General features: G+C 34.6%; 2 protein-coding genes across 4 annotated transcripts; one reads left to right on the top strand and one right to left on the bottom strand.

The window, feature by feature from the left end:
• The first annotated feature begins 4,772 nt into the window (after positions 1-4,772).
• LOC306856948 (cilia- and flagella-associated protein 410-like) lies at positions 4,773-8,276 on the top strand. The gene is made up of 7 exons (XM_079396522.1): positions 4,773-4,893; positions 5,026-5,044; positions 5,594-5,640; positions 5,723-5,952; positions 6,976-7,123; positions 7,194-7,290; positions 7,839-8,276. The coding sequence occupies exons 1-7, from the start codon at positions 4,817-4,819 to the stop codon at positions 7,977-7,979; spliced, it is 759 nt and encodes a 252-aa protein (XP_079252648.1). The 5' UTR covers positions 4,773-4,816; the 3' UTR covers positions 7,980-8,276.
• On the bottom strand, positions 8,268-25,533 carry LOC306856947 (origin recognition complex subunit 2-like). 3 transcript variants are annotated; one of them, XR_013783055.1, is made up of 17 exons: positions 25,277-25,533; positions 23,533-23,679; positions 23,316-23,402; positions 22,676-22,768; positions 22,557-22,588; positions 22,412-22,469; positions 20,211-20,386; positions 17,378-17,476; positions 17,193-17,302; positions 16,950-17,082; positions 15,771-15,867; positions 10,953-11,099; positions 10,698-10,869; positions 10,410-10,471; positions 10,221-10,339; positions 8,825-9,128; positions 8,268-8,455 (listed from the first exon to the last, which is right to left on the bottom strand). XR_013783055.1 is itself a non-coding variant. In XM_079396521.1 (16 exons), the coding sequence occupies exons 1-16, from the start codon at positions 25,353-25,355 to the stop codon at positions 9,045-9,047; spliced, it is 1,695 nt and encodes a 564-aa protein (XP_079252647.1). In that variant the 5' UTR covers positions 25,356-25,523; the 3' UTR covers positions 8,268-9,044. The 3 variants fall into 3 exon arrangements, 1 of the variants encoding a protein (XP_079252647.1); XR_013783056.1 differs by having other exon boundaries at positions 8,811-9,128; positions 25,277-25,523; XM_079396521.1 differs by having other exon boundaries at positions 8,268-9,128; positions 25,277-25,523.

The raw sequence follows: 25,533 nt of genomic DNA, 5'->3' as shown, positions 1-25,533 counted from the left end.
TTCCTCTGCGCGTTCCCGCGAGATCACGACACTCAGGGTTGCCAAGTCCTTCTTTAACACTCAGCTGGTTTAACAATAATCCGATTTTAACACGATTAAGACTATACTCTGATTAAGAATCTGACATGTAAACAGAGATTTTTGATTATCTTAATAGTCATACACAAACACAAATCGAATTAAGACATGGAGTATTCCTATTTTAATCATTCTATAGACACACTTTATTCACACTATTACTGTCTGAAGGAAGCAAATAAGTATGTTTGAATCCTCAGGAATCACAAGAGTTACCTGCCAGGTGCACTACTTCTCGCGAGATTTGGACCAGAGTAAGCGTTAACTAGTTTATAGACCATTTCACGGACGTAAACAATAACAAAGGCGTTGGAGCGCTACTGCGCATGTCTGGTCCTGAAGCATTTCCGGTAGCGCCATTTTAAAATCTCAGATCTATAAAAACCTATAACTAGCGCAAGCGCATCCCTTTTAAGCCTAGCGAAAACGCAAGTTAGGTATTTAAAAATAATAATAATAATAATTACCCTTTAAATATGACAGAGAACATTAAAAGTAGTGTTCCGGACGGCTCTGATTGATGCTGTGTGCGTGTACACGAGAGATGGCGTTAAACGCGTATCGCAGTCTGGATGCTTACAATTAACTCCTCAGAAGTTGGGCTCATTTGTTTGTACGATGGATGACATCAGTCTTATGTTCGGTTAAACTGAAGCAAGACAAACAGTGTTACTTACGATCTTATCATGGTGTGTGCTAAGATATCCGGGGAGGTTTTTGGTGGACATTTCACTTGCATTGCTGGGTCAGTCTGTATGTCTAGGGTTCATTTTTATTTGTACAGCGCTTTTCACAATACATATCGTTTCACTGCAGCTTTACAGCACATGCATGTTTATTACAATGCTAAATGAATGCTAATAAACTAAGCACTACACATCCCATTATTACTGATTTCAATCGTTTTATAATGTGTGCTTAGTGTGGTCAAGTTTGTTGCTGTGGAACAGTGCGAGAATGCTCTATCTGAGCCATCATGTGGTCATAAATAAGATGAATGCAGTTCAATGCTGACTACCGTGTTTTGCATAAACCTTTATTAGGTTTTTTTTTTTTAGATAAAGTATAGCCTACATGCAGATTAATAAATGCACACACACGAGTTTATATGTGGGTATGTATGTTTTTATGCACATTTACTGTAAACACACATACAGGTAAAAAGTGTGGCCACTATTAATGTTTTTGAAATAAGTCTCCAATGCTCATCAAGCCTGCATTTAATTGGTCCAAAAATAGTAATATTTTGAAATATTACAAATTAAAATAATGGTTTTCTATTTTAATATGCTTTAAAGTGTAATTTATTTCTGTGATCTGCAGCTGTATTTTCAGCATCATTACTGCAGTCTTCAGTGTCACATGATCCTTCAGAAATCATAATAATATACTGATTTATTATCAGTGTTGGAAAAAGTTGTGCTGCTTAACATGTTTATAAACTGAGATAATTTTAGTATTCTTTGAATAAAAGAACCACATTTATTTGTAATATAAATGTTTTGTAACAACATGCACTACTGTTCAAAAGTTTGGGGTCAGTATTTATTTTATTTTAAGAATATGAATACATTTATTCATATTTTTTTTTATTGATTTTAAAAAGACACTGTTAGAAAAGACTTCTATAATTTTGAAAATTCCTGTCTTGATTTAATTAATCAATCCTGTATAAAGCATCACAGGTTCCAGAAAAAAAAAAATATTAATCAGCACAATTGTTTCCAACACTGACACTAACCAAATATCAAATCAGCACATTAGAATGATCTCTGAAGGATCATGTGACACTTAAGACTGGAGTAATGGCTGATCAAAATCCAGCTTTGCATCACAGAAATATAACGAATATTAAAACAGAAAACCGTTTGACAATATTACTGATTTTGTCTGTATTAAAAACATAAAAAAATAGTAATGTGTCCAGACATTTGACCAGTACTGCATATAAACAAAAGACAGAGACTGTTTCCAGCATATTTATTAACATGATCAATATCAAAAGCAGCAGGCTGACCATATGCAGCTTTGAGTACTACATTGCATTTCATCCTCAAGTTCTCAAACACATCTGGGTGTTCATATGGTCACATGTGGTTTGGCACTGTCCTGTCTCCCTGTAGCACTCACTGTCTTAGCTGTCTTACATTACAGATGATGGCTTTCCTAAAGACAAAAGTAGAAAAACAATTATTTTATTTAATGCACAACATTTACAAATAATACTATTATTGTTTAATACATCAGTACATGTTGGAATTAACATTAGACAAGCATAAGTGATGACAAATGTTTACCGTTAGCTTTTGTAAACTACTGCAGTTAACTTTCACTATTCAGCATTCAAGTTTAGAGAATACATTTCTATAATGTGTTACTCACTGCATTTATCTGCTTACAAGATAGCTAGACAACTAATGAGAACTCATATTTATTTTTTATAGCCTACATAACGCTTGCAATAAAACAGAAATAAAAGCTTGGCCTTTTTCACTTAAAAAGAATCAAAACGCTAGGCGCATATGTAAACAATGACGAAAACACAATGCTGCATCATACTTGAAGAGTTAACGTAAATAAATACAAAGAATTAGATGGAAAAAACAAGAGCTTGTCCTTACCTCAATGGAAATGTGCGCTGTATATTATAGAGTTGCTAGTGTCTATTCTGCTTCTTCACTGCTGCAATCCAGGCGCGTTTCTCGGGCATCTAACCCTTTAATTTCCGATTATTTATAAATTAATGTTAGTTCGAGCCCAGCGGGAGCACCCAACCACCGAACTACAAGGATCTAATTTTAATTTCTACATTTTAAACAGCAGGATTAAATAAATTAATCGCAATCCCACTGTGTATCAAGCGCCTGCCGCCATTGTTTTGAACACTAACCGGAAACGTCCGTGGACCAAAGACGTCACTTCCTTATACCGCCGAATATCCGTTGAAATGGTCTATTTGTAATTTGATGCAAAGCCGATATAATACAAAGTATAGTGTTATAAATGTACATACATTAAAAAAAAAAACTAAATGTAAAAAACTGTCGGTCCATTGCGTTTCAAGCGGGGTATGTGTGTGTATACTTATATATCTATGGGTCCGTCAAATCTCATTCTAGGAGCTAAACATCACCTTATTGGTGTCGCTTCGACCCATGGCATGACAAACACGCATTATGCGGGATAACCGAGGACTTGGCAACACTGAGACTGATCCTCCAGAAGCTTTTCTGCATGCTTTTCAACAATAAGAAGCAAAAGCAGTTTATTTTATGACATAATGGCTAATTATTTTCTAGAACCAATTAACTTTTTAATTAACTTACGAAGTTAATGGGTTGTAGAAAACAGCTGAGCTGCGACAAAGCTATAATCTACAGCATCCTATGGCCTTATTTTACTGCAAACACCATCAAGCAGACACTGACATCAATTATAGATCAATTCAACTAAAGCCATAAAAAAGCCTATATTTATTATATTTCAACTAGTTACCAAGGCAATATTTCTCATTTTCATCTAGTTTAATTTGATGTACTAAAGTAATAATAATAATGATAATGATGATAATTATAAATAAACATTTCTAAAAAACAAAAACTAATAAAAACTCCAACAAACACACAACAAAATTACTAAAACTGAACTGAAACATATAAAAATAATAAATATACATATTTAAAAAAACAAAAAACTAATGAAAATGACCAAAAAATACAAAATAAATAAATAAAAAATAAACTGGAAAACTGGAAAAGTGAACTGAAACTGAAATAAAATCAAAAGTAATAAAAAATTAAAAATATATATTATAACAAAAAACAAAACTTTCTAACAAAATTACTAAAATTGTAAATAAAATTACAATAAACACAGAAAATATAAAACATATTACTAAAAATATGAATACATACTGTAGTCAGTATCTAAGTAATACACATTATATGTATCTCAGTGAAAAATACAAGTAATAAAAATTAATAAAATATATATTTGAAAAAACTAATAAAAACAACAACAAAAATAATACAATTGTAAATAAAATGACAATAAACAGAAAATATGTAAATATTACTCAAAATATGAATACATAGTCAATATAAAATGTATCTCAGTGACACTAATTACTAATTGACCACTTCAGGAATGTTATATACAGGAATTTACTGTTAAATAATAGCTACAGCAACAACAAAAAGATTAAATATTTGGAGCACAGAATTTGCACTTTTTTTAATATAAGACTGTTTTGAAGCAGCAACTTACAAAAACATTGAGAGAGAAAACAATAATTAGTGTAACTGCAATTTTCAGTCCAAACATTAAAGTTCCAGTGAAATAGATCTTGAGACTAGCCCCAATCTGCCCTGTACTGTGCTGCTGAAAGGAAACCATATTCTTGTAGCATGATATTTACTGAAGTACTGAAACATTACTCGGTATCCTGTGCACAGATCACGGCACGTGTCCTAATGTAGTCTCTCCAGCTGTCATACATGCATTTCTCCTGCATCTGTATGTGTTGACAGACTAATGCTCTGCTGCTGACGCTGTGAACTGAGCGGATGTTGTCATGGAGACGCAGAGCGGATGTTGCGACGCGCTGTTGTCATGGAGGCGCAGAGCGGATGTTGTCATGGAGGCGCAGAGCGGCGCATGCGCAGTGATCTAATCATCGCTGGACGCGTTTGAGATCAATATTGACGCATTTCCAAACCAAATCTTGACATTTATCAGCATGAAATTAACGCGTAAACTCGTTCTAGCTCGGGCTAAAGCATCGGACCTGGAAAGCGTGAAGAAGCTGAACTGCTGGTGTGTTTTCTGCTGTTAGCCGAGTCTTTAATTATGATTATTATTCATTTATTCAGTGTCTAGTTTGATATCTGCATTTAATGGATGATATATATAACTGTATTCTCTTAATCATTTATTCATGTGTTTCAGGGGCTGCAATCTGACAGATGTGAGCTTTTAATCGTTTTCTTCTGTTTAATGATTAAAATGCATAATACTGTATATATATATGTATATAATATTTGTATCATTAATATACTAATAGAGTTTTTGTTAATATATCATTTCACTTTTCTGATTTCAACTCGTTTCAATTTACATTTTTTATCACATTTTAAAAAATATTATTATTTTTATTAGTTTTACTTAAATGTGTCCATATAGTTTATATTTATTAGTTTTAGTATAATTAAATTATGGATTTTTAGTACTTTTAAGTTTAATAGAAATTGGAAATGTTGCTGAAATAAAAAGATTACGTTTTTTATTATATATATATATATATACATGCATGTGTTTGTATTTATATATTCATAATAAATATACACAGTACACACACACATATTATGTAAACAAAACCTTATTTTGGATGTGATTAATCGTGATATATATATAAATGATTACCAAATATTCTGTCATTTATTCAGTACCATAGTAGCCCATATATCAAAGTGCTCTCACAGTATAATATCTCACTATGTGTTGATTTTGTCCACAGATCTCCATATTTGCGGAGATTCCTAACATTGAGGTTCTCACACTGAGGTTTGTTTTGAAGAATCTGGTAATAATCCATAACTCCGTCTCATCACATGACTGTAATAACTCTCAGTGTGTGTGTGTTCAGTGCGAATCAGATCTGGTCTCTGGAGCACATCTCGTCGTGTCAGCATCTCAGCGAGCTCTATCTGAGACGGAATAAGATCTGGAGTCTGTCGGAGCTGAAGCATCTGCAGCAGCTGAGCCGTCTGAAGGTGCTGTGGCTCGCAGAGAACCCGTGCTGTGATGCTGACCCACACAAATACCGCTTGACCGTCATCAGAAACCTGCCCGGCCTGCACAAACTCGACAACCAGGGTGAGCACATGGACAATAAACCAGGAGGAATAATAAAAACAAACACTTTCTGACGATTTGTCTTAAATATCAGCATGTGAGGGAAACATTCCATCATTTACTGAACTTAGTGATACAGAGAAACCCTTCATACTTGGCAACCGCTGCTACATTTGTGTTGCATTCACAATGTTAGGTGTTAAACACAGTTAACTCTAAACTCACTCTAGTTATCTTTTCATTTATTTAGATGGATTTTATTTATTATCTATGTTCATTTTTTTCTTTTCATTATTATTTATATACATGTTAATGCTTTGGCAACATTGTGTTACAGTCATGCTAATAAAGCTGAATCAAATAAAATAAAGCAGTTATTTTGGTCAAATCGGAGTGGCTTTTACAATCACCTGCAGCAGAAATATGATCAAATGCACCAATGTTAAATTATCATAAAATTGTATAAAATATATTATTTTATAATATATATCGGTGCTATTTTAATATAATCAATATACTACTATGTATTTTTTTTAAAGTAGTTTTAAAATCAAGTAGATTTTATTTTTATGTTTTGTTTTCACTTTAATTTTGAGGTTTTAGTAATTTGGTTGTTTTTGTCATTTTTAGAAGGTTTTCTTTATGTCCATATAGTTTATACATTTTTTTTTTTTTCATTTTAGTACTTAAAAGTTAAATTAAACAAAAATGAGAAATGTTGCCTTGGCAACTAACTGAAATAAGACAAAAAACGTAAGCTCATTTTATTTTCAGTTAATGTTTATTTAGTTTCAGGTAACATATATTATTATCATTAATAAAAAAAAATGTTCTATGTTCTAATAAAAAAAAAAAAAAGACATAGTTCATTAATCTGTAACTGTTTTTATATATATAAAGTAATTGGAATAATTCCTGCAAACACTGATCAGGTGACACCACAGGTGTCAGTTTATCAGCATTTAACTTCTATATTTTAAACGTTTAATGTGCTCTTTTATGAGTAGCTTAAAGATATGAATATTCATGAGTTTGTTCTGTCAGTGGTTACAGAGGAGGAGCTCACACAAGCACTGAAAGAAGGGGAGGAGCTTGTTTCCCTTCCAGGCCCCGCCCCCACCAGCTCAACCAATGGCCTCGCAGAAGCCGACTCGGAGACGGATCCTCTGAACTACAGCATGGAGGAAACCAAGTAAGATCTGGCTTAGTTTCTGCTGTTTGATCTGCGGATCTGAACTGAACTCATGCTCGTGTTTGTGCAGCAAGATCCGAGCTCAGCTGGGAATGAAGCTGCTGGCCAGAGACAAGTTTCCATCGCTGTCGTCCCCGCAAGAGACCGGAGACGCGCCGAAGAGGAAGGTACGAGCGAGGACAAACACTGAGACACATCCATTTATTAAACTGCAGCTCATATACACCACCAGCCAAACGGTTTTCAACTGAGATTTGTAATGTTTTTAAAGAAGTCTCTTCTGCTCACCAAGCCTGCATTTATTTGATCCAAAGTACAGCAAAAACAGTAATATTGTGAAATATTTTTACTGTTTAAAATATCTGTTTTCTATGTGAATGTGTTAAACTGTAATTTATTCCTGTGATCAAATAATGTTTGATCAGTAAATCAGTATATTATACTGATTTCTGAAGATCATGTGACACTGAAGACTGGAGTAATGATGCTGAAAATACAGCTGCAGATCACAGAAATAAATTACAGTTTAACACATATTCACATAGAAAACAGCTGTTTTAAATATTAAAATTATTTCACAATATTACTGTTTTTTCTGTACTTTGGATCAAATAAATGCATGCTTGGTGAGCAGAAGAGACTTCTTTAAAAACTACAAAATCTAGCTGTTCAAAAAGGCTTGACAGGTCGTGTTTATAACCCGTCTTGTTTATAGAGTCACACGCTGGAGGCCGTTCTCCTCCTGCTGAAGGATCTGGACGTCGAGGAGCTAAAAATCATCCAGTCAGTCACCGAGAGCAAACTCAGATCACGCAGTCGACGGAGAGAGCGAGAGAAATCTCCCATCTGCTCATGAACACCAGCGGAAAACACTTAACCCAGCAGCTGTCTCAGATATTAACATTAAAACACATCACTGCGGTTCTCAGATCAGGACAGAACTAATAATCTGAACCGGTTTCGTTTGTTTGAATCGCTCATGTTCACGTCTAAACGCCTCGCTCGTGATTGTTACCAAGTTGCCTTTTCCTGTTCAAATTAAGACTTTTTCCTGTTTTGCTTTGTAATGATCTAAATGAAGTGTAACAATGTTTTGTTGGGTTGAGATAATATATGAGAATGTATTTTTCTATGTAAATAAACTCAGATGCATAAGAATATTTATTGTGTTCACATAGTGATCCTACAAAACTTTACAGAATACTGTACATGAAGGAGCTGCAGAAACAGGAATTAAAGGAACAGTTCACCCAAACATGACATTGTGCTGAAAGATCAGGATGAGTTTCTTCATCAGGTTTGTAGAAATGTGTTTCTGCATCAATGGATGCTCTGCAGTGAATGGGTGCCGTCAGAATGAGAGTCCAAACAGCTGATAAAAACATCACAATAATCCACACCACTCCAGTCCATCAGTTAACATCTGGAGAAGATAAAAGCTGAAACACATCCAGCATTTTAACTTTAATACTTGGAGTCTATAATCCATAATATCTCTTCCTCCAGTGAAAAAGTGCATCTCCTGTTGTCTCTCTCATCAAAATCCAGCCACATATTTGTTTAGAGCTGTTTTGTCTTCTCCAGATGTTAACTGATGGACTGGAGTGGAGTGGATTATTGTGATGTTTTTATCAGCTGTTTGGACTCTCATTCTGACGGCACCCATTCACTGCAGAGCATCCATTGCTGAGACACTGATGCAGAGACACATTTATACAAACCTGATGAAGAAACAAACCCATCCTGATCTTTCAGCACAATGTCATTTTTGGGTGAACAAACTGTTTCTCGTTCAGTCAAACCTGCCACGCTTCCTTGAATTACAAAATCAAATCATTTATGATACAATGTTGGCAAGATGAAGTGCTATTCAGCTAAACACATTTACTGAGCTGTGGACAGCAGTGAGGTTTTCCTGGTTTCACTCCACATCGTTTTTCTCCAGGAAGTCAGTCAGAGTGCCGTTATCCACCGGGATCAGCAGATATTCCACTCCATCAGCGCCCTGACACACAAACAACGCTGCGTAAATCATCACTTCAGTCATTCTTAGGGATGTAACGGTATTATTAATATCACCTGTCTGGATATTATCATGGTCACATCTCCATATGAAACGATCCAGGCAAAGAGTGTAGTTTTTCAAATATATTTAAACTTCTTATTCTAACATAAAGGTCTGTAAAGTAGTGTTTTGGGTCATTATGCTTCAGCACAGTATCTGTCAGACGAACTCAAACCGAAAGCACAATATAATCTCTTCATCAAGTCTGTTTTAAAGCGAAGCTGCACTTGGTTCAGACGATCAGCTCATGATCCGGTGTTTTCTGCGTCTCAGAACGGCTCCGTTCACACTGAATGAATGCAGTTTATTTCACGTTCTGTGAGTTTAGCACACGTTTGGGAACAACAGCCACCAGTTCTGCTTTATTTCAGCTGCAGATGATTACAGCGTTTCACTAGATTTGTAGCGAGACGTGTTTTTGTGCCTGTTTTCACTGAAGCTGGAGTTTCCTTCAAAATAAAAGCTTAAAGTGCAGCATGAATTACTGACAGCTAGCGGTTTAAATGCAGTCCAAACTCAAAATATCTCTTTCAAGTGTACAAATTAGCAAAGAAGTATTGTAATTATCCTACTGTAGTGTAAAGCAATAATAATGTACCTATGAAATATTCATTTTCACTTATTTTACAGTGTGTGGCTATTACTGTCATTGTTATTATATTCTAATAAAACAGCAGTGTGAATGTCATTTAGACAGACAGTATATCACAAATAAAAATAGTGCTGAGTCCCATTTAAAGTTCAGCTACAAGTCAATTCACTGACTTTTTCTGACGTAAGTTTTCTTAGTTAAGAACATGGGTTAGAGCTCTTCATTCTGAACTCTTAAAGTGCATTAGATAGAATAACATAACTTTAAAATGTACAAAATTTAATTTGTTTTTTAATTCTTCATTTGTTTTTTCCCCCCTAAATATCACAATAAATATCGTATCGTGCACTTCATATTGTGACATTATCGTATGGTGATATTCTGATATCGTTACATCCCTCGTAATTCTGCATGTGAAGTGAGTTCAGGCGAGTTCTGACCTTCTTGGTGCGGATGAGTTTATGGTCTCTGAACTCGGTGAGCTGCGTGCGCAGCGTGATGTCACTGTTCACCAGGAACGACTCGCGACAGCGCTGGTAGAAATCCTGGAAAGACAATCCTGAACAAACAACAATCATCCATTTTAATATGCAGAGGCTTCATTATAAACGCAGTGATGGATGCTTTACCTGTATATGCAGGATTGTCCTTGTTCTCCAGCTGAAACTCTGCCAGTAATCTGAAGATTCCCCTGCAAATCACACACACACACACACATTTATATATTAAAATGGTAAGTTGCTTTATACATGATGTGTGAGAGTGTCTTATGGTTGTTTATATATGATATATATATGCTGTGCAGCACGTGTGTGTGTGTGTGTGTGTTACCTGGCGTTGGGCGTGAGGCTCCGCAGCACGTGTGTGTGTGTGTGTGTGAGAGAGTGAGTGAGTGTGTGTGTGTGTGTGTGTGTTACCTGGCGTTGGGCGTGAGGCTCCGCAGCACGTGTGTGAGTGAGCTGAGGGCCAGTGCTCCGGTCTGCTGCACCAGCAGGGAGTTCTCGTATGACGTCTCTTCAGTGTACTGCAGGTAGGTGGTGGTTTCGTACCACAGCCAGTTGAACATGCTCATCTTCGCTTGATCCCAGACTGAGCAAACACAGACCAGGAGAACATTACAAGCCCATAATACCAGTGATCAGCATCACCTAAAGCTGAAGCGTGAGACTGACCGAGTGTAGCGTTGATGTGGTCGATGGAGGCCAGCAGGTGCATGTTGGGAAGCGCCGCCAGCTGCCCCAGAGCCTGCTGGCTTTTGTCACCTCTCAGCATGGGCCCGTCGATGTTATTGATGACCAGGAAGACGTGATTGCTCGGGTCTGGAAGACAAACGTGCAACTTACAGCTAGGCATGGGCGATATGTGCTTAATAATACTGGTATTTATTGAGATTACGATATCAATGACAATAATTCAGGGAATCTTATGCATCCACTGAGAGACCAAAACTAACTATTATTTTAGAGAGAAAAGTAGGCTGATTACCTTTCCTATTTTTACCCTGGTGTTGTGATCATTGCCGAGTACACACATCATGTAATGACTATTTAATTCAATAGGTAGACAGTGGTTAAGTATTTTTAACTCTGGTTTAAAAGTACATTTTACATGTGGCTGTACTTTATTAGTGTTTTTCTTTGGAAAACTTTTACTTCACAATATTCCAAAGCATAATATTGCTCTAGTACTTTCTTACTTTTATTCAAGTAAAAGTACTTCAAAATTTTACTTGAGTACAAAAAAGTACTACAATTTTAATGTTCTTGAGTATTAAAAGTAAAAATAAAAAAACTACTTTTATTTATGAAATGTAGTGCAGTAAAAAGTGCAACATTATGCTTTGGAATGTAGTGAAGTAAAAGTTTTCCAAAGAAAAACACTGATAAAGTACAGATACTTTTTAAATGTACTTTAGTAAAGTAAAAATCCTTCACTACTGTCCACCTCTGTTCATACTGGAAGCCAGAGGGCGCTCTTGTGCAGAAACACATATGCATCGCAGAAGTTATAGCACTGACGAAGCTCCAGGAAATCCCTAATATGGACAAAGTTATCAGTTATCGCTGAATAAAACGCAGAGAAATTTTAACTGATGAAACTTGAAGACAATAAACATATGACTGCGACAATTTAAGGTTTATCTGTGTTCTTCAAGCAATCTTGGGTATTTTTAGAAGAATAAAGTAAATTTATAATGCAATGCTACTCGACATAGCCTTTATCACTGTATATAATACTATAAAATAGTATGATTTCTGCCTCATTCTGTGATATGAATCCACGTCTGATCACAAAAACTTATTTCAAACACTCGACTGATGTTATGAAGTTAATTTGGAGAAAAAGCATGTCAATAAAGGATATCTTTGTTGGACACCAGGTTTGTAAACCGGCTCATACACATGCAAAACTGTGCTACTGTAATACATTTACTCAAGACTCAGACCGATGTTTGTTGCACAGTATAGCCCTGACCAAACCAGTTCCAGACTGTAGGAGCTCCTGGTTTAGCGATAAACTCCTCAATTTCACATCTGCCTTCCGCGATGTCGCTCCACACGGTCGCACACAGAAATATGTCAACAACTAGACTTTATTAAGTTAAGTTAAGTTAAGTTAAGTTAACAACTTTATTAATCCCACAAGGGGCAATTCAAGTAGGGTAGCAGAATCACACAGCAAACACAAGACATCACATAGAAGATACAAAAAAATAAATAGAAGAAAAAAAACAAAAAAAAAAAAAAAAAAACCCGACATGCTTCATAATTCAATTCTTCTTGAAAAAAATAAATAAATAATAATAATAATACAAATAAAAACTAAAACACCTTAAGACTTTAAATTACAAAAACGAATAGCCTCTGGAACAAAGGTAAATTTATATCTATTAGATAAACATTTAATGCTTCTAAATCTTCTTCCAGAGGGCAGTACTTCAAAGTAAACCTTCAAGGGATGAGAGTCATCTCCCGTGATACTACGAGTTTTCCTGAACATTTGTTGCTCATAGAATTCTGCTAGACTCCGCAGAGGTACACCAATAATTTTTGAGCAAGTCCTAACTAAGGTCTGCAAACGATTCTTGTTCCTAAGAGAGAGTGATGAATACCAGCATAAAAAAGAAAAGCTCAAGATACTCTCAATAAAGGTAGCATAAAAAGTTCTCAGAATGTTTTTTTGTACACAGAAAGAATTCAATTTCCTAAGAACATACATTCTTTGATTCACCTTCTTAATAATAGCCTCTGTATTCTGCTGGAACTTTAGAGTAGTATCAAAGATCGTTCCAAGATACTTATACTCCTGTACCCTTTCAACTTCTTCTCCATAAAAGTACACAGGTTTCACCTTTAAAGCATTTTTCCTAAAATCAATTACCATCTCTTTCGTTTTAGTAATATTCAGTTGTAATTCTACTTTTTTACACCACTCAAAGAACTCATTGTGATCATTACTGTCATCACATTCTGCACTAGTTAACAAGGATAGAAGAACTGTGTCATCCGCATATTTAACTACATGACATTTATCCTTAGTGCTGCGACATTCATTTGTATAAAGTATAAAAAAGATTGAAGAGAGTACACATCCCTGAGGAGATCCAATTGACGTAACAAGCGTATCTGACAGCACTCCATTCAACATGACTCTTTGCTGCCTACATGTCAAAAAATCTAAAATCCATAAAACCAAACCGTGACTCACATCAAATTCACAAACAAGTTTCTTTGCTAAAATGATAGGATTCATTGTGTTGAACGCAGAGGAGAAATCAACAAACAACATTCTAGCAAATGTGCCTCCATTCTCTAAATGTTGATGTATGGTATTTAGGAGGAAGAGCTTTGCATCATCCACACCTCTTTTAGTGCGATATGCAAACTGCAAAGGATCTAACTTATGACCCGTAACTGTAATAAGTTGTGACTTAACTTCCCTCTCTAAGGCTTTCATGGCTAAAGAAGTTAATGCAATGGGCCTAAAATCATTCAAAGAATGTGACTTTTCTCGCTTAGGAATGGGTATTATATTAGACGTTTTCCATAAGCAAGGAACTACAGCCTGATCCAGGGATGCCTGAAACAGAGAGTGAAACACAACACTGAGCTGCTCCGCACAGTATTTAAGTGTTCTCCCACAGATACCATCTGGACCAGGCGCTTTATTAACAGGTGTAGCTTTCAGCTGTTTCATAACATTAAAAGGATGCAGATTCAAAGTGTTGAGAGGACTTAATTTTTGCTTAAAATCATCAAGAACAGCACTTGTGTCATGCTTCTCAAAACGTGTAAAAAACAAATTCAAGTCATTAGCCAATAAGTTACCATCAGCGTCCTTATTTAACACTGTTCCTTGCTTAGGTATACCGATATCCGCCATGTTCTTAATCCCATGCCAGACAGCCCTCATATCACCTTGAACAAATTTATTTTCTATTTTATTTTTGTAATTTAGTTTAGCACATCTGATTGTTCTTTTAACCTCCTTATTGATCATTTTTTTCTCCTCATTGGACCCTGATAAAAATACTCTTTTCTTCATATTGAGAATATTTTTAAGCTCTTTGGTTACCCACGGTTTGTTATTTGGAAACACAGTCAAACTTTTAGTGGGTATTATCGACTCAACACAAAAATTGATGTAACTGGATACCATAAAAACCTGATCATTCAAGTCCAAACTATCACTTAAAAACAAATCCCAGTTCGTAAGCTCAAAGCAGCTTTGCAGCTCTCCGATGCTTGTGTCAGTCCAGTTCTTAAAGGTCTTTTTCTGTCTTTCTGCACGCCTTACAACTGGCGCGTATGCCGAAGCCAGAAGAATTGTGTTATGATCAGCTGACCCCAGTGGAGGCAGGGGAACGGACTTATAAGCACCTTGAATCGGACCATAGCACCTGTCCAGAATCTTGTCCGCACGCGTTGCACATGAGACATACTGATGGTATCCTTTTAAAACATTGTCCAAATGACACTGATTAAAATCACCCAAAATAAATTTAGGAGAATCTGGAGATTTGGCATCTAGTTTGTTCAGAATTTTCATCAACAGATCTAAGGCAATATCCAATTTTGCGCGAGGATGAATATACACAACAAGAAAATAAAGTTGGGGAAACTCACGTGGTAGATAAAAAGGTCGAGCGGAGAAAACAAGTAATTCAATTTCAGAGGAGCATATTTTTTCCCGCACAATCACATTGTTACACCAGCTCTCCTTAATGTACACACAAACTCCACCACCATGCTTTTTCCCCGTAGTCTCTTTATCTCTATCCAGCCGTACAGGTCCAGAGTATCCACTGAGTCGTAGATAGTCATCACTGACCGAATCATCCAACCATGTTTCTGTTAGCACCACCATGTGCGAGTTTCTGTACTCGTGAAGGAAGGCCACATTCCCTTGCAACTCATCCATCTTGTGTCGAAGGGAGCGCACATTACTCAGTATAATATTGGGCAGCGGGGTATATCTGTAATACGCTTTCAACCTGTGCTTAACTCCTCCACGCTTACCCCTTTTCCTTTTAATCCTCCTCACCGAAGACTGAACTCCGCCATAACTCCGCTGTACAATCCCACGGATATTTCTCCGCAATTCCACAGGGATGTCACACACTGGGTCCATAGAATCAGCAGCTGAGCGCAAGCTCAAGATGTATTCCCTGGAAAGCATTGCGGTGTAGACTTGCTCCAGCAGAGAAATGCACGCCACTCCAACCAAAAAAGTAATCAGCAGAAACAAAAGTCGCTGTGAACTAGACATCTTCGCGTGTTCACACACGCCAAACCAAAAATAAAAAAAAAATAAAATAAAATAAAATAAAGCAAGCCGTGGTTAAATCCTAAAATAAAATAAACACTTAAACAAATCATTTAATTTATCGTTATTATTGCACTAATTTTTTTTGTTTGCGAATTCTCCCCACGATAAGATATTACCCATCCCTACTTACAGCCACTGGAGACGTCACACGCCAGCCTTACCTTCTCTGAGAGATTTGATGATGAAGTCGATCTGGTCTGCAGGATTACGGAAAGTTCCCTCGTGTCCGAACACGTTGCAGGTGAGGGAATTCAGGATCTGTCAGATTACAGCAAGATTCAGACGACGTCAATCTGATCAAAGCTGTTATCAAGGAACACTATCAGACGCTGCTGAAGACAGAGTTATCGTTATAGTTATAATTATTGTGATATCTATCATTGTAGTCATTGTGATATTTATCGTTATAGTTATTAAATAGTTGCTAGTTATCGTTACAGTTAGTTATTATGATATTGTTATAGCTGCAGTTATATTTATCATTGTAGTCACTGTGATATTTATCGTTATAGTTATTATATAGTTGCTAGTTATAGTTAGTTATGATATTGTTATAGTTGCAGTTATCATGATAGTTATAAAGTTGCTAGTTAACGTTAGTTATGATATTGTTATAGTTGTTATCGTGATATTTAACATTATATTTAGTTATTATAGTTGCTAGTTATCGTTACAATTATGATATTTATCGTTAGTTACATTTATAGTTACAGATATCACTATATTTTTTTCATTACAGTTATTATCATTTTAGTTACAGTTATAGTTATCTTTATATTTATCATCGTTAACATTGTAGTTATTATTTTTATAGTGCTATTTATTGTTACGGTTATCACTATATTTTTGTTATGGTTATCATTACCGTTATTATAGTTATTGTTATAGTTATCTTTATATTTACTGTTATAGTCATTGCTATAGTAATCGTTAGAGTTGTTTTTATATTTATCATGATTGTTATAGATAGCGTTACAGTTATCATTATATTTATAGTTACTGTTATATTAAATGTTATAGTTATCACTGTTTTTATTTTGTTATTGTTTTGTTATAGCTACTGTTATTGTTATTGTTAAAGTTATCATTACATTTGCCTTTGTAGTTGCTGTAAAGGTATTATATTTATAATTTTAGTTATAGTTCGTGCTACAAACGGGACTTTGTTATATTAGTCGATATCACATGTCATGATGACTGCTGTTTTGTCACATGATGCTTTTACTGTATGAAAAAAGCAGCATGAAGGTTGTGCAAAACATTTTTTGTTGCATAATAAAGTCATTTACGATGACAGAGAATTCACTTGTATGTGAGAGAAGCAGAAGCAGCGAACGAACCGATTTGAGGGTCATACTGGGGAAGAAACCATTGACCACCACATGATCGTAGTCAGACAGCATGGATGTGCGGAACTTCTCCAGCAAGAGCTTCTTGGAGCCCAAGCCATAGATCAAGATGTTAAAGCCCATGCTGAAATATTCACAAACAGAGATACACAGGATGAATATGTGCTGCATCATCATGCTCACACACACACTCACGCACACACACACACACACACACACACACACACACTCAACTGCAGCTGCAGCATCCACTGGTTAAAGTTCTTCTCGTGTTTTGCATTGAGCTGTTTAATTTCCTCTGCGAAGCGTGGCTGGTTTGAACCCAAGAGGCTGAGCAGAGTTTCCTATAAAACACAATTGAACACCTCCGTTAGATCTCGTACAGATCCCATATTCACAGACAGATGAAGATCACTGACCCGGTCCAGTTTGGGCGTCTGGAGTTTCTGGAGGGTCCGATCGGACGTGAGAACCTTAGAGCTGCTGTGAGCTTCAAAATACTCTTCCACCAGATCAGACTGCAGGAGAACAATCACACAACAAGAGAGACTTTCAGAGTTGACTTTTGAAGTTAAAAACAAAGGAAATGCAAAACGTGCTGCTGTGATTCTACACTAAGAAACCATTTTCACTCAGAAATTGCTGGTAAATAACAACGATTATGAAAATACAATGATCAAGATAAAACAATTATTGCAACCCATTCCGCCCGCTTTCCAGCGGTGCACTTTCACTCCTCCATAAAAGCCCAATTTCACGTGCAACTCAGTAAAATCATGTAACGTGACTTTTGCAAAATGGGACGTGCTTGATTTACTTAAAGTGCCCCTATTATGGATATCAACATCAAACATTAGCATATTGCCGCCCACTTGTTGGTCTTTTGGCGTTGGTCTGAATGAAAATGCAAATTAATTATTTGTCACTAGGTGCCGCTTTTGGAGCGGTTTCCCTGATAACGCTGTACACAAAGCAGCACTGCCTTACAAACACTGCTTTATCAGGCATTACAGGCGAGATGAGAAGAAAATGAGACCAATCGACCAATCACCGCAGATTAGTGTCATGTCAGAACGGCAAGGAAAACAAATAACGATTGCCAACAGTTGCCTGTTACAGTACATAAAATTTCACTTACCACATAAACAGACAGAGTAAGGATATCGTTAAAACGTTTATCATACTTATCATTAGTGAAGTGAAGTGACATACTGCCAAGACATACTCAGAATTCGTGCTCTGCATTTAACCCATCCAACGTGCACACACACACCGTGAACACACACACAGTAGTGAACACACACACACAGCAGTGAACACACACACACAGCAGTGAACACACACACCGTGAACACACACCCGGAGCAGTGGGCAGCCATTTATGCTGCGGCGCCCAGGGAGCAGTTGGGGGTTCGGTGCCTTGCTCAAGGGCACCTCAGTCGTGGTATTGAGGGTGGAGAGAGCGCTGGACATTCACTCCCCCCACCTACAATCCCTGCCGGCCCGAGACTCGAACCCACAACCTTTGGATTACGAGTTCGACTCTCTAGTTATCGTTAAAATTGTCATTATAGCTACGTTTATCATAGTTATCGTTTAAATGGTCATTATAGCTACGTTTATCATAGTTATCGTTAAAATTGTTATCGTTAAAATTGTCATTATAGCTACGTTTATCATAGTTATCGTTTAAATGGTCATTATAGCTACGTTTATCATAGTTATCGTTAAAATTGTCATTATAGTTACGTTTATCATAGTTATCGTTAAAATTGTCATAGCTACATTTATCATAGTTATCGTTAAAATTGTCATAGCTACATTTATCATAGTTATCGTTAAAATTGTCATTATAGCTACATTTATCATAGTTATCGTTAAAATTGTCATTATAGCTACGTTTATCATAGTTATCGTTAAAATTGTCATAGCTACATTTATCATAGTTATCGTTAAAATTGTCATAGCTACGTTTATCATAGTTATCGTTAAAATTGTCATTATAGCTACGTTTATCATAGTTATCGTTAAAATTGTCATTATAGCTACGTTTATCATAGTTATCGTTAAAATTGTCATAGCTACATTTATCATAGTTATCGTTAAAATTGTCATAGCTACATTTATCATAGTTATCGTTAAAATTGTCATAGCTACATTTATCATAGTTATCGTTAAAATTGTCATAGCTACATTTATCATAGTTATCGTTAAAATTGTCATTATAGTTACGTTTATCATAGTTATCGTTAAAATTGTCATAGCTACATTTATCATAGTTATCGTTAAAATTGTCATTATAGTTACGTTTATCATAGTTATCGTTAAAATTGTCATAGCTACATTTATTATAGTTATCGTTAAAATTGTCATTATAGCTACGTTTATCATAGTTATCGTTAAAATTGTCATAGCTACATTTATCATAGTTATCGTTAAAATTGTCATTATAGTTACGTTTATCATAGTTATCGTTAAAATTGTCATAGCTACATTTATTATAGTTATCGTTAAAATTGTCATTATAGTTACGTTTATCATAGTTATCGTTAAAATTGTCATAGCTACATTTATCATAGTTATCGTTAAAATTGTCATTATAGTTACGTTTATCATAGTTATCGTTAAAATTGTCATAGCTACATTTATCATAGTTATCGTTAAAATTGTCATTATAGTTACATTTATCATAGTTATCGTTAAAATTGTCATTATAGCTACGTTTATCAAGGTTAACGTTAAATTTGTCAGTTAGGTTTATGAGTTATCTTTCAATTTGTCAATAGTTACGCTTGTCATAGTTATTGTTACATTTATCATTACAGCTACATTTATCATAGTTATCATTAAATTTGTCAGTTTAGTTTATGATAGTTATTGCTAAAATTGTGAATATAATCACATTTATCATAGTTATCGTTAAATTTTTCATTATAGCTATGTTTATGATCGTCCTTAAATTTGTCATAGTTACTGTTATTTGTATAGTTATCATTTTGTAAGTTTCATATATCATTATTTTTTATCATTACAGCTTGTTATCATTACATATATCATAATAGTTATTGTAATCTTTATAGTTACATTTATTATAGTAGTTATTACAGTTATTATATTACTTACTGACTTACAGGTTGCTAGGGTGTTGAGGGTGGTTGCTAAGGTGTTTTAAGTGCGAGAAACACTAATTCACGTTCTGAACTGAAGGTCTGAAGACGGTCTGAAGGTCAAAGGTCAGGATGAGACTCTCACCTCTGCTGCTTTCTTGCTCTTCTTACTGGGCGTCTTATAGAGGGCAGCAGCGGATGTGTTTTTACTGGGTGTTTTGGGCTGGTCGACCCTCTTCCCCTCGTGTTCTTCAGCATCATCATCATCCTCAGAGTTCGAGGGGGAGAAATCGCTCTCGCTGTCTGAACGCAGGTTCGGAGCTGCATGATAATAATAATAAGACAACAAAAACACGTTAGTAAATGAAATGGACACCTGTGAGAGTGACGGATGACGAGATATTAGGGCTCGACTAAAGATTTTTCTGTTTGACTAGTAGTCGTTCATTTTAAACATTAGACTAATTTCACATTTATTAATAAACAATTTAAATCATATAATGAGACTTCAATTGCTTACATAGCCTAATAAGCGCTCAAGCGCACGCATAAAGCTTGTCACAACACACCGGCAGAAGTAGGCTAATGATTATGAATGTGTCGGGAAAACAATAAGCAGGCTGCATTAACATTTTAATAACTTATAGGTAAACTAGTGACTGGTGGTGGATGAGGAGATACCCTCCCACAATGTTTATTTGAAAGCAGGCGTTTCACTCTCTATAGATATATTTCTGTCTGTAAGGCAAGTATACACAGAGTTTCGTGCTCAAGTTCACAGACACTGAGACGGCAGAAAGCACATCCTGTTTGCTTTCATTATTTTACAAAAGCGCAATGTTTTGTTGTTATTGTGAGTGAGTGCACACAAATAAACAGTCTTTACAGATTCGAAAGGTGCATTACTCTTATCTGTATGACCAACATGACTTCGCCTGTGGAGTTTTATTTTTATTTTCTGTGACTAAGCGACTAATAACATTTTAGTCGACCAAGCCTCTTCTCGTCGACTAACAGTTAGGGACAGCCCTACAGGAAATACACACATTTACAAACAAATCCATAATTCATGCACTGCATACAAACTTTTAAACTCATGACATCAGATTAACTTTATTTCATATTCCTGGTCTTATTGGGAATGATTCACTAGTGCATGTTTTCTAAAGAAATATTCTGTTTAATATCCTCTTTCACTGTTAAAAAAATGCCACTGATAGAAAGAACTTATAGTAGTAAAATATAATTATGAATGTCATGTAATGTTGAGTTTAAACAGTTGTTTTATCCAATTATAGACCATTACTAATGCCCTACATACTAGAAACATTACTATATGTTAGAAAAATTAAATAGGTAGAGAAAATATAACTTTAAATAAATGTGAGTTTCTTTTGTTAATATAAATTAAATTGTTTAATTTTCTTTCGACTGTAATCAATATAATAATCTTTTGTTCATTAATATTAATAATTTATTATAATGTGATAATTATACAAAAATGATTTGTTAAGACTTTTGTTTGCAAACCTGAATGCATAATTTTAGGTAATTTATGTGCATTTATTCTGGAATTTAAAGTGAACTTTATTTGCCTATTATTTAGTTATTATTCTTTTACATTTTATTAGTATTTATTTATTTTTGGAAAAAGATAAGCTAAATTTTGTTTACTTTTTTCTACTGTCATAAATTATTTTTGCATCAATATTAATAATTTATTATAATTGTATAATTATACAAATATTGATTTGTTAATTATGATACTTTTATTTGCAAGCCTAAATGTATTTTTAGGTAATTTATGTCTGGAAATTAAAGTCAACTCTATTCGCATATTCAGCTATTATTCTTTTAAATGTTGTTAATATTTATTTATTTGTGGAAATAGATTAATATTGTTTACTTTTCTACTGTATTATTTTTTTACATTAATATTAATAAATTAGTAATAATTTGTTATAAGTTAATAATTACACAAATAATGATTTGTTAATTAGACGACTTCTTTGTAAATGCATGTTTATGTAATTTATGTGTATTTATTCTAGAATTTAAAGAGAACTTGATTTGCCCATTTAATTATTGTTCTGTTAATTTTTGTTAGTATTTATCTATTTAAAAAAAAAATATATATATATATATATATATATATATATATATATATATATATATTTTTTTTTTTTTTTTTAAATAGATAAATACTAACAAAAATTAACAGAACAATAATATATATATATATATAGTATGGTGTATAGTCTATTATTATTATTTTTTTTTGCTATATTGGTGTGTTGCTGTCATTATATTGTCCTGTTATTGTTAAAACCCCCGAAACAAACGAACCTGACAGTCTCTTGCGCAGTCGGTGTGGTGTTGTGGAGATGAACTGCACCTTCTTTCCCTGATTAGACACAAGTATATATATGTGAGTAAAACACAACCACATGTAAACATGTATCATTTTTGGCAGAGAAACACACGAGTTCACCTTCTGAGGGGTTTTGTTCTGATTGGCTGATTCTGTCGTGGATAAACAGAGAAAATCAGAGTCAGTCCGTTTTAAACTGAGATTGAGAGAAGAAAACAAACCGCAGGATCAGGACGGACTTTTAGCGGCGCGTGTCGGGCTGGACGACTCCTCGTTTGTGTCTGATGTGGAGAAGGTCACGCTCTTCCCAGGCGTTCGAGCCAATTCAGACGCTACACAAACACACGACATATTAACATTATAATCAACACATTCAGAAATATGTGACCCTGGAACACAAAACCAGTCATGAGGGTCAATTCTTTGAAATTGAGATTTATACATCATCTGAAATCATCTGAATAATCTTTCCATTGATGTATGGTTTGTTATGATAGGACAATATTTGTCTGAGATACAACTATTTGAAAATCTGGAATCTGAGGGAGCAAAAAAATCTAAATATTGAGAAAATCTCCTTTAAAGTTGTTCAAATGAAGTTCTTAGCAATGCATATTACTAATCAATAATGAAGTTTTGATATATTTATGGTAGGATATTTACAAAATATCTTCATGGAACATAATCTTAATATCCTAATGATTTTTGTCATAAAAGAGAAATGTATAATTGTGATCCATACAATGTATTGTTGGCTATTGCTACAAATATACCTGTGTTACTCATGACTGATTCTGTGCTGCAGGGTCACATATATACTTTTAGTGTGTATGCAAACTGAAATGCAGCATATGTAACATTTGATAAGTGTTTATTCACCCATCTGAGCCATTTTATTGCCCCGTTTGATGGTCTGAAACGAGAAGACAGATGCTCCGGCAGTGACGGTGCTATTTTCACTCTCATCTGGGAAATAAACAACCAATGAGAAGTTAGAATTACAACAGAACTGAAAACATCATGATTCCCACCGAGCGATCTTTATACTGTGAAAACCGTGCGTTATCTGTCAGTATCTATGGCTGTTAATGGTCACCTTGTGATCCGGTGCACAGAACGTCCACATACTTCTGCTCATTAAACACCTCTTCATCATCCTCCTCCTCCTCCTCAGGTCTTCTGGATTTCTGCTGGGTTTTTAGGGTCACCAGCGCCTGTATGGATCCATTAGCTGCTTTTATATCTAGATCCACAATGCAAAACTTCAGATTTTTATCAATAATCATAAAAACACAAATAAAGTATAATATAGGCCTATATTAATAAATTAGATAAAAACATTTAAACTAAAAAACATATCAATAAATAATATATGAAGAATAAAATACATTAATAAACAAACTAAAATCAATAAATAAATAAATACATTAAAACAATAAATAAATACATAAGTAAAAGAATGTTTAGATATCATATATTTTTTAAATATTATATATAAAACAAATAAACAAAATGAACAAAGCACATTTTAATAAACTAAATAAAGCTAAATATATCAATAAATAGTGCTGTTAAATGATTATTCGTAAGTTTTTGTCTATATATGTGTGCATACAGTGTATATTTATTATGTATATATAAATACACACACATGCAGTATATACTTTGACAATATTTACATGTATATATTTATATTATATATAAATATATTCGATATAACATTTTTCTCAAATATATACATGCATGTGTGTGTGTGTGTGTGTGTATATGTATATATATATATATATATATATATATATATATATATATATATATATATATACACAGACATATACAGTCCCTCCATAAGTATTGGAACAGTAAAGACAAAATTGCTCTGTTGGCTGTGGAGTCAAGACATTTGCAAATATAATTAAAAGATGAATATGAGACAAAACTACATTTTATTATTGGGTGATTCAACACATAGATGTTTTAGCAGCTAAGAAGTTCAGCACTTTTAGAGATTCATCCCTCTATCTGATGAGAGCATAAGTATTGGAGCAGTTGCCTCTCAGGTCTTTCTAAGTGATCAGTCCTGTTGCATTAATTCTTCAGATATTAAAAGCTTTTCTTTTAGCATCCACATTGCTTGCTTTTCTCTCAAAGTCAGCTCCCTCGTCTTCATCCTGGTTTGTGTGTCATCATTGAATGCAGGATTCAGAATACAGAAGTAATGGATATAACTGATACGACACATTCCCTGCTTTTAATATCTGAAGAATTAATGCAACAGGACACAGCTGATCACTTAGAAAGACCTGTGAGGCAACTGCTCCAATACTTATGCTCTCATCAGATAGAGGGATGAACTATAAAAGTGCTGAACTTCTTAGCTGCTAAAACATCTGTGTTGAATCACCCAATAATAAAATGTAGTTTTGTCTCATATTCATCTTTTAATTATATTTGCAAATGTCTTGACTCCACAGCCAACAGAGCAATTTTGTCTTTACTGTTCCAATACTTATGGAGGGCACTGTATAAATACACATATATAATAAATATACACAGAACACATACATATATTATGTAAACAAAACTTTATTTTGGATGCGATTAATCGTTTGACAGCACTAATGAAATATGATATATATACACAACTAAACAAAATAGATCAATAAATAAATAATATATAAAGTATAACATATATTAATTACCTAAAATAAACAGATCAATAAATTAATATATGTGTGTGTATAAACGTTACTAGTACTATAGTATTAGAGAAATGACTGGTTATATAGTAATTTATAGTTTGACAGTAAAAGCTAAGTTAAATGAGTTATTAATCGCTTTACCTTGCTGTTTCTCTACAATATGATCCAAAACATCTTCATCTGCCACGAAGCGAACCTCTAACAGCTGTTTCTGCGTCATCCTGCGACTCACGAGCTAAAACTGTAATATCTGTCCCACATACACGTTTATTAACATTTGTTTTGATAATAAAACTCTATTTTGCTCAAATCGACCTGTTGAAATCCTGACTGAACTGCCGTCGATTCCGCGCCACGGGAAACATTCTAACCCACGTGTGACCAGAGGAAGGTCACGT

Source organism: Barbus barbus, assembly GCF_936440315.1.
Source record: "Barbus barbus genome assembly, chromosome: 37".
Classification (NCBI taxonomy): Eukaryota; Metazoa; Chordata; class Actinopteri; order Cypriniformes; family Cyprinidae; genus Barbus; species Barbus barbus.
The sequence above is the reverse complement of the archived record's forward strand: the minus strand, read 5'-3'. Positions and strand labels throughout refer to the sequence as shown.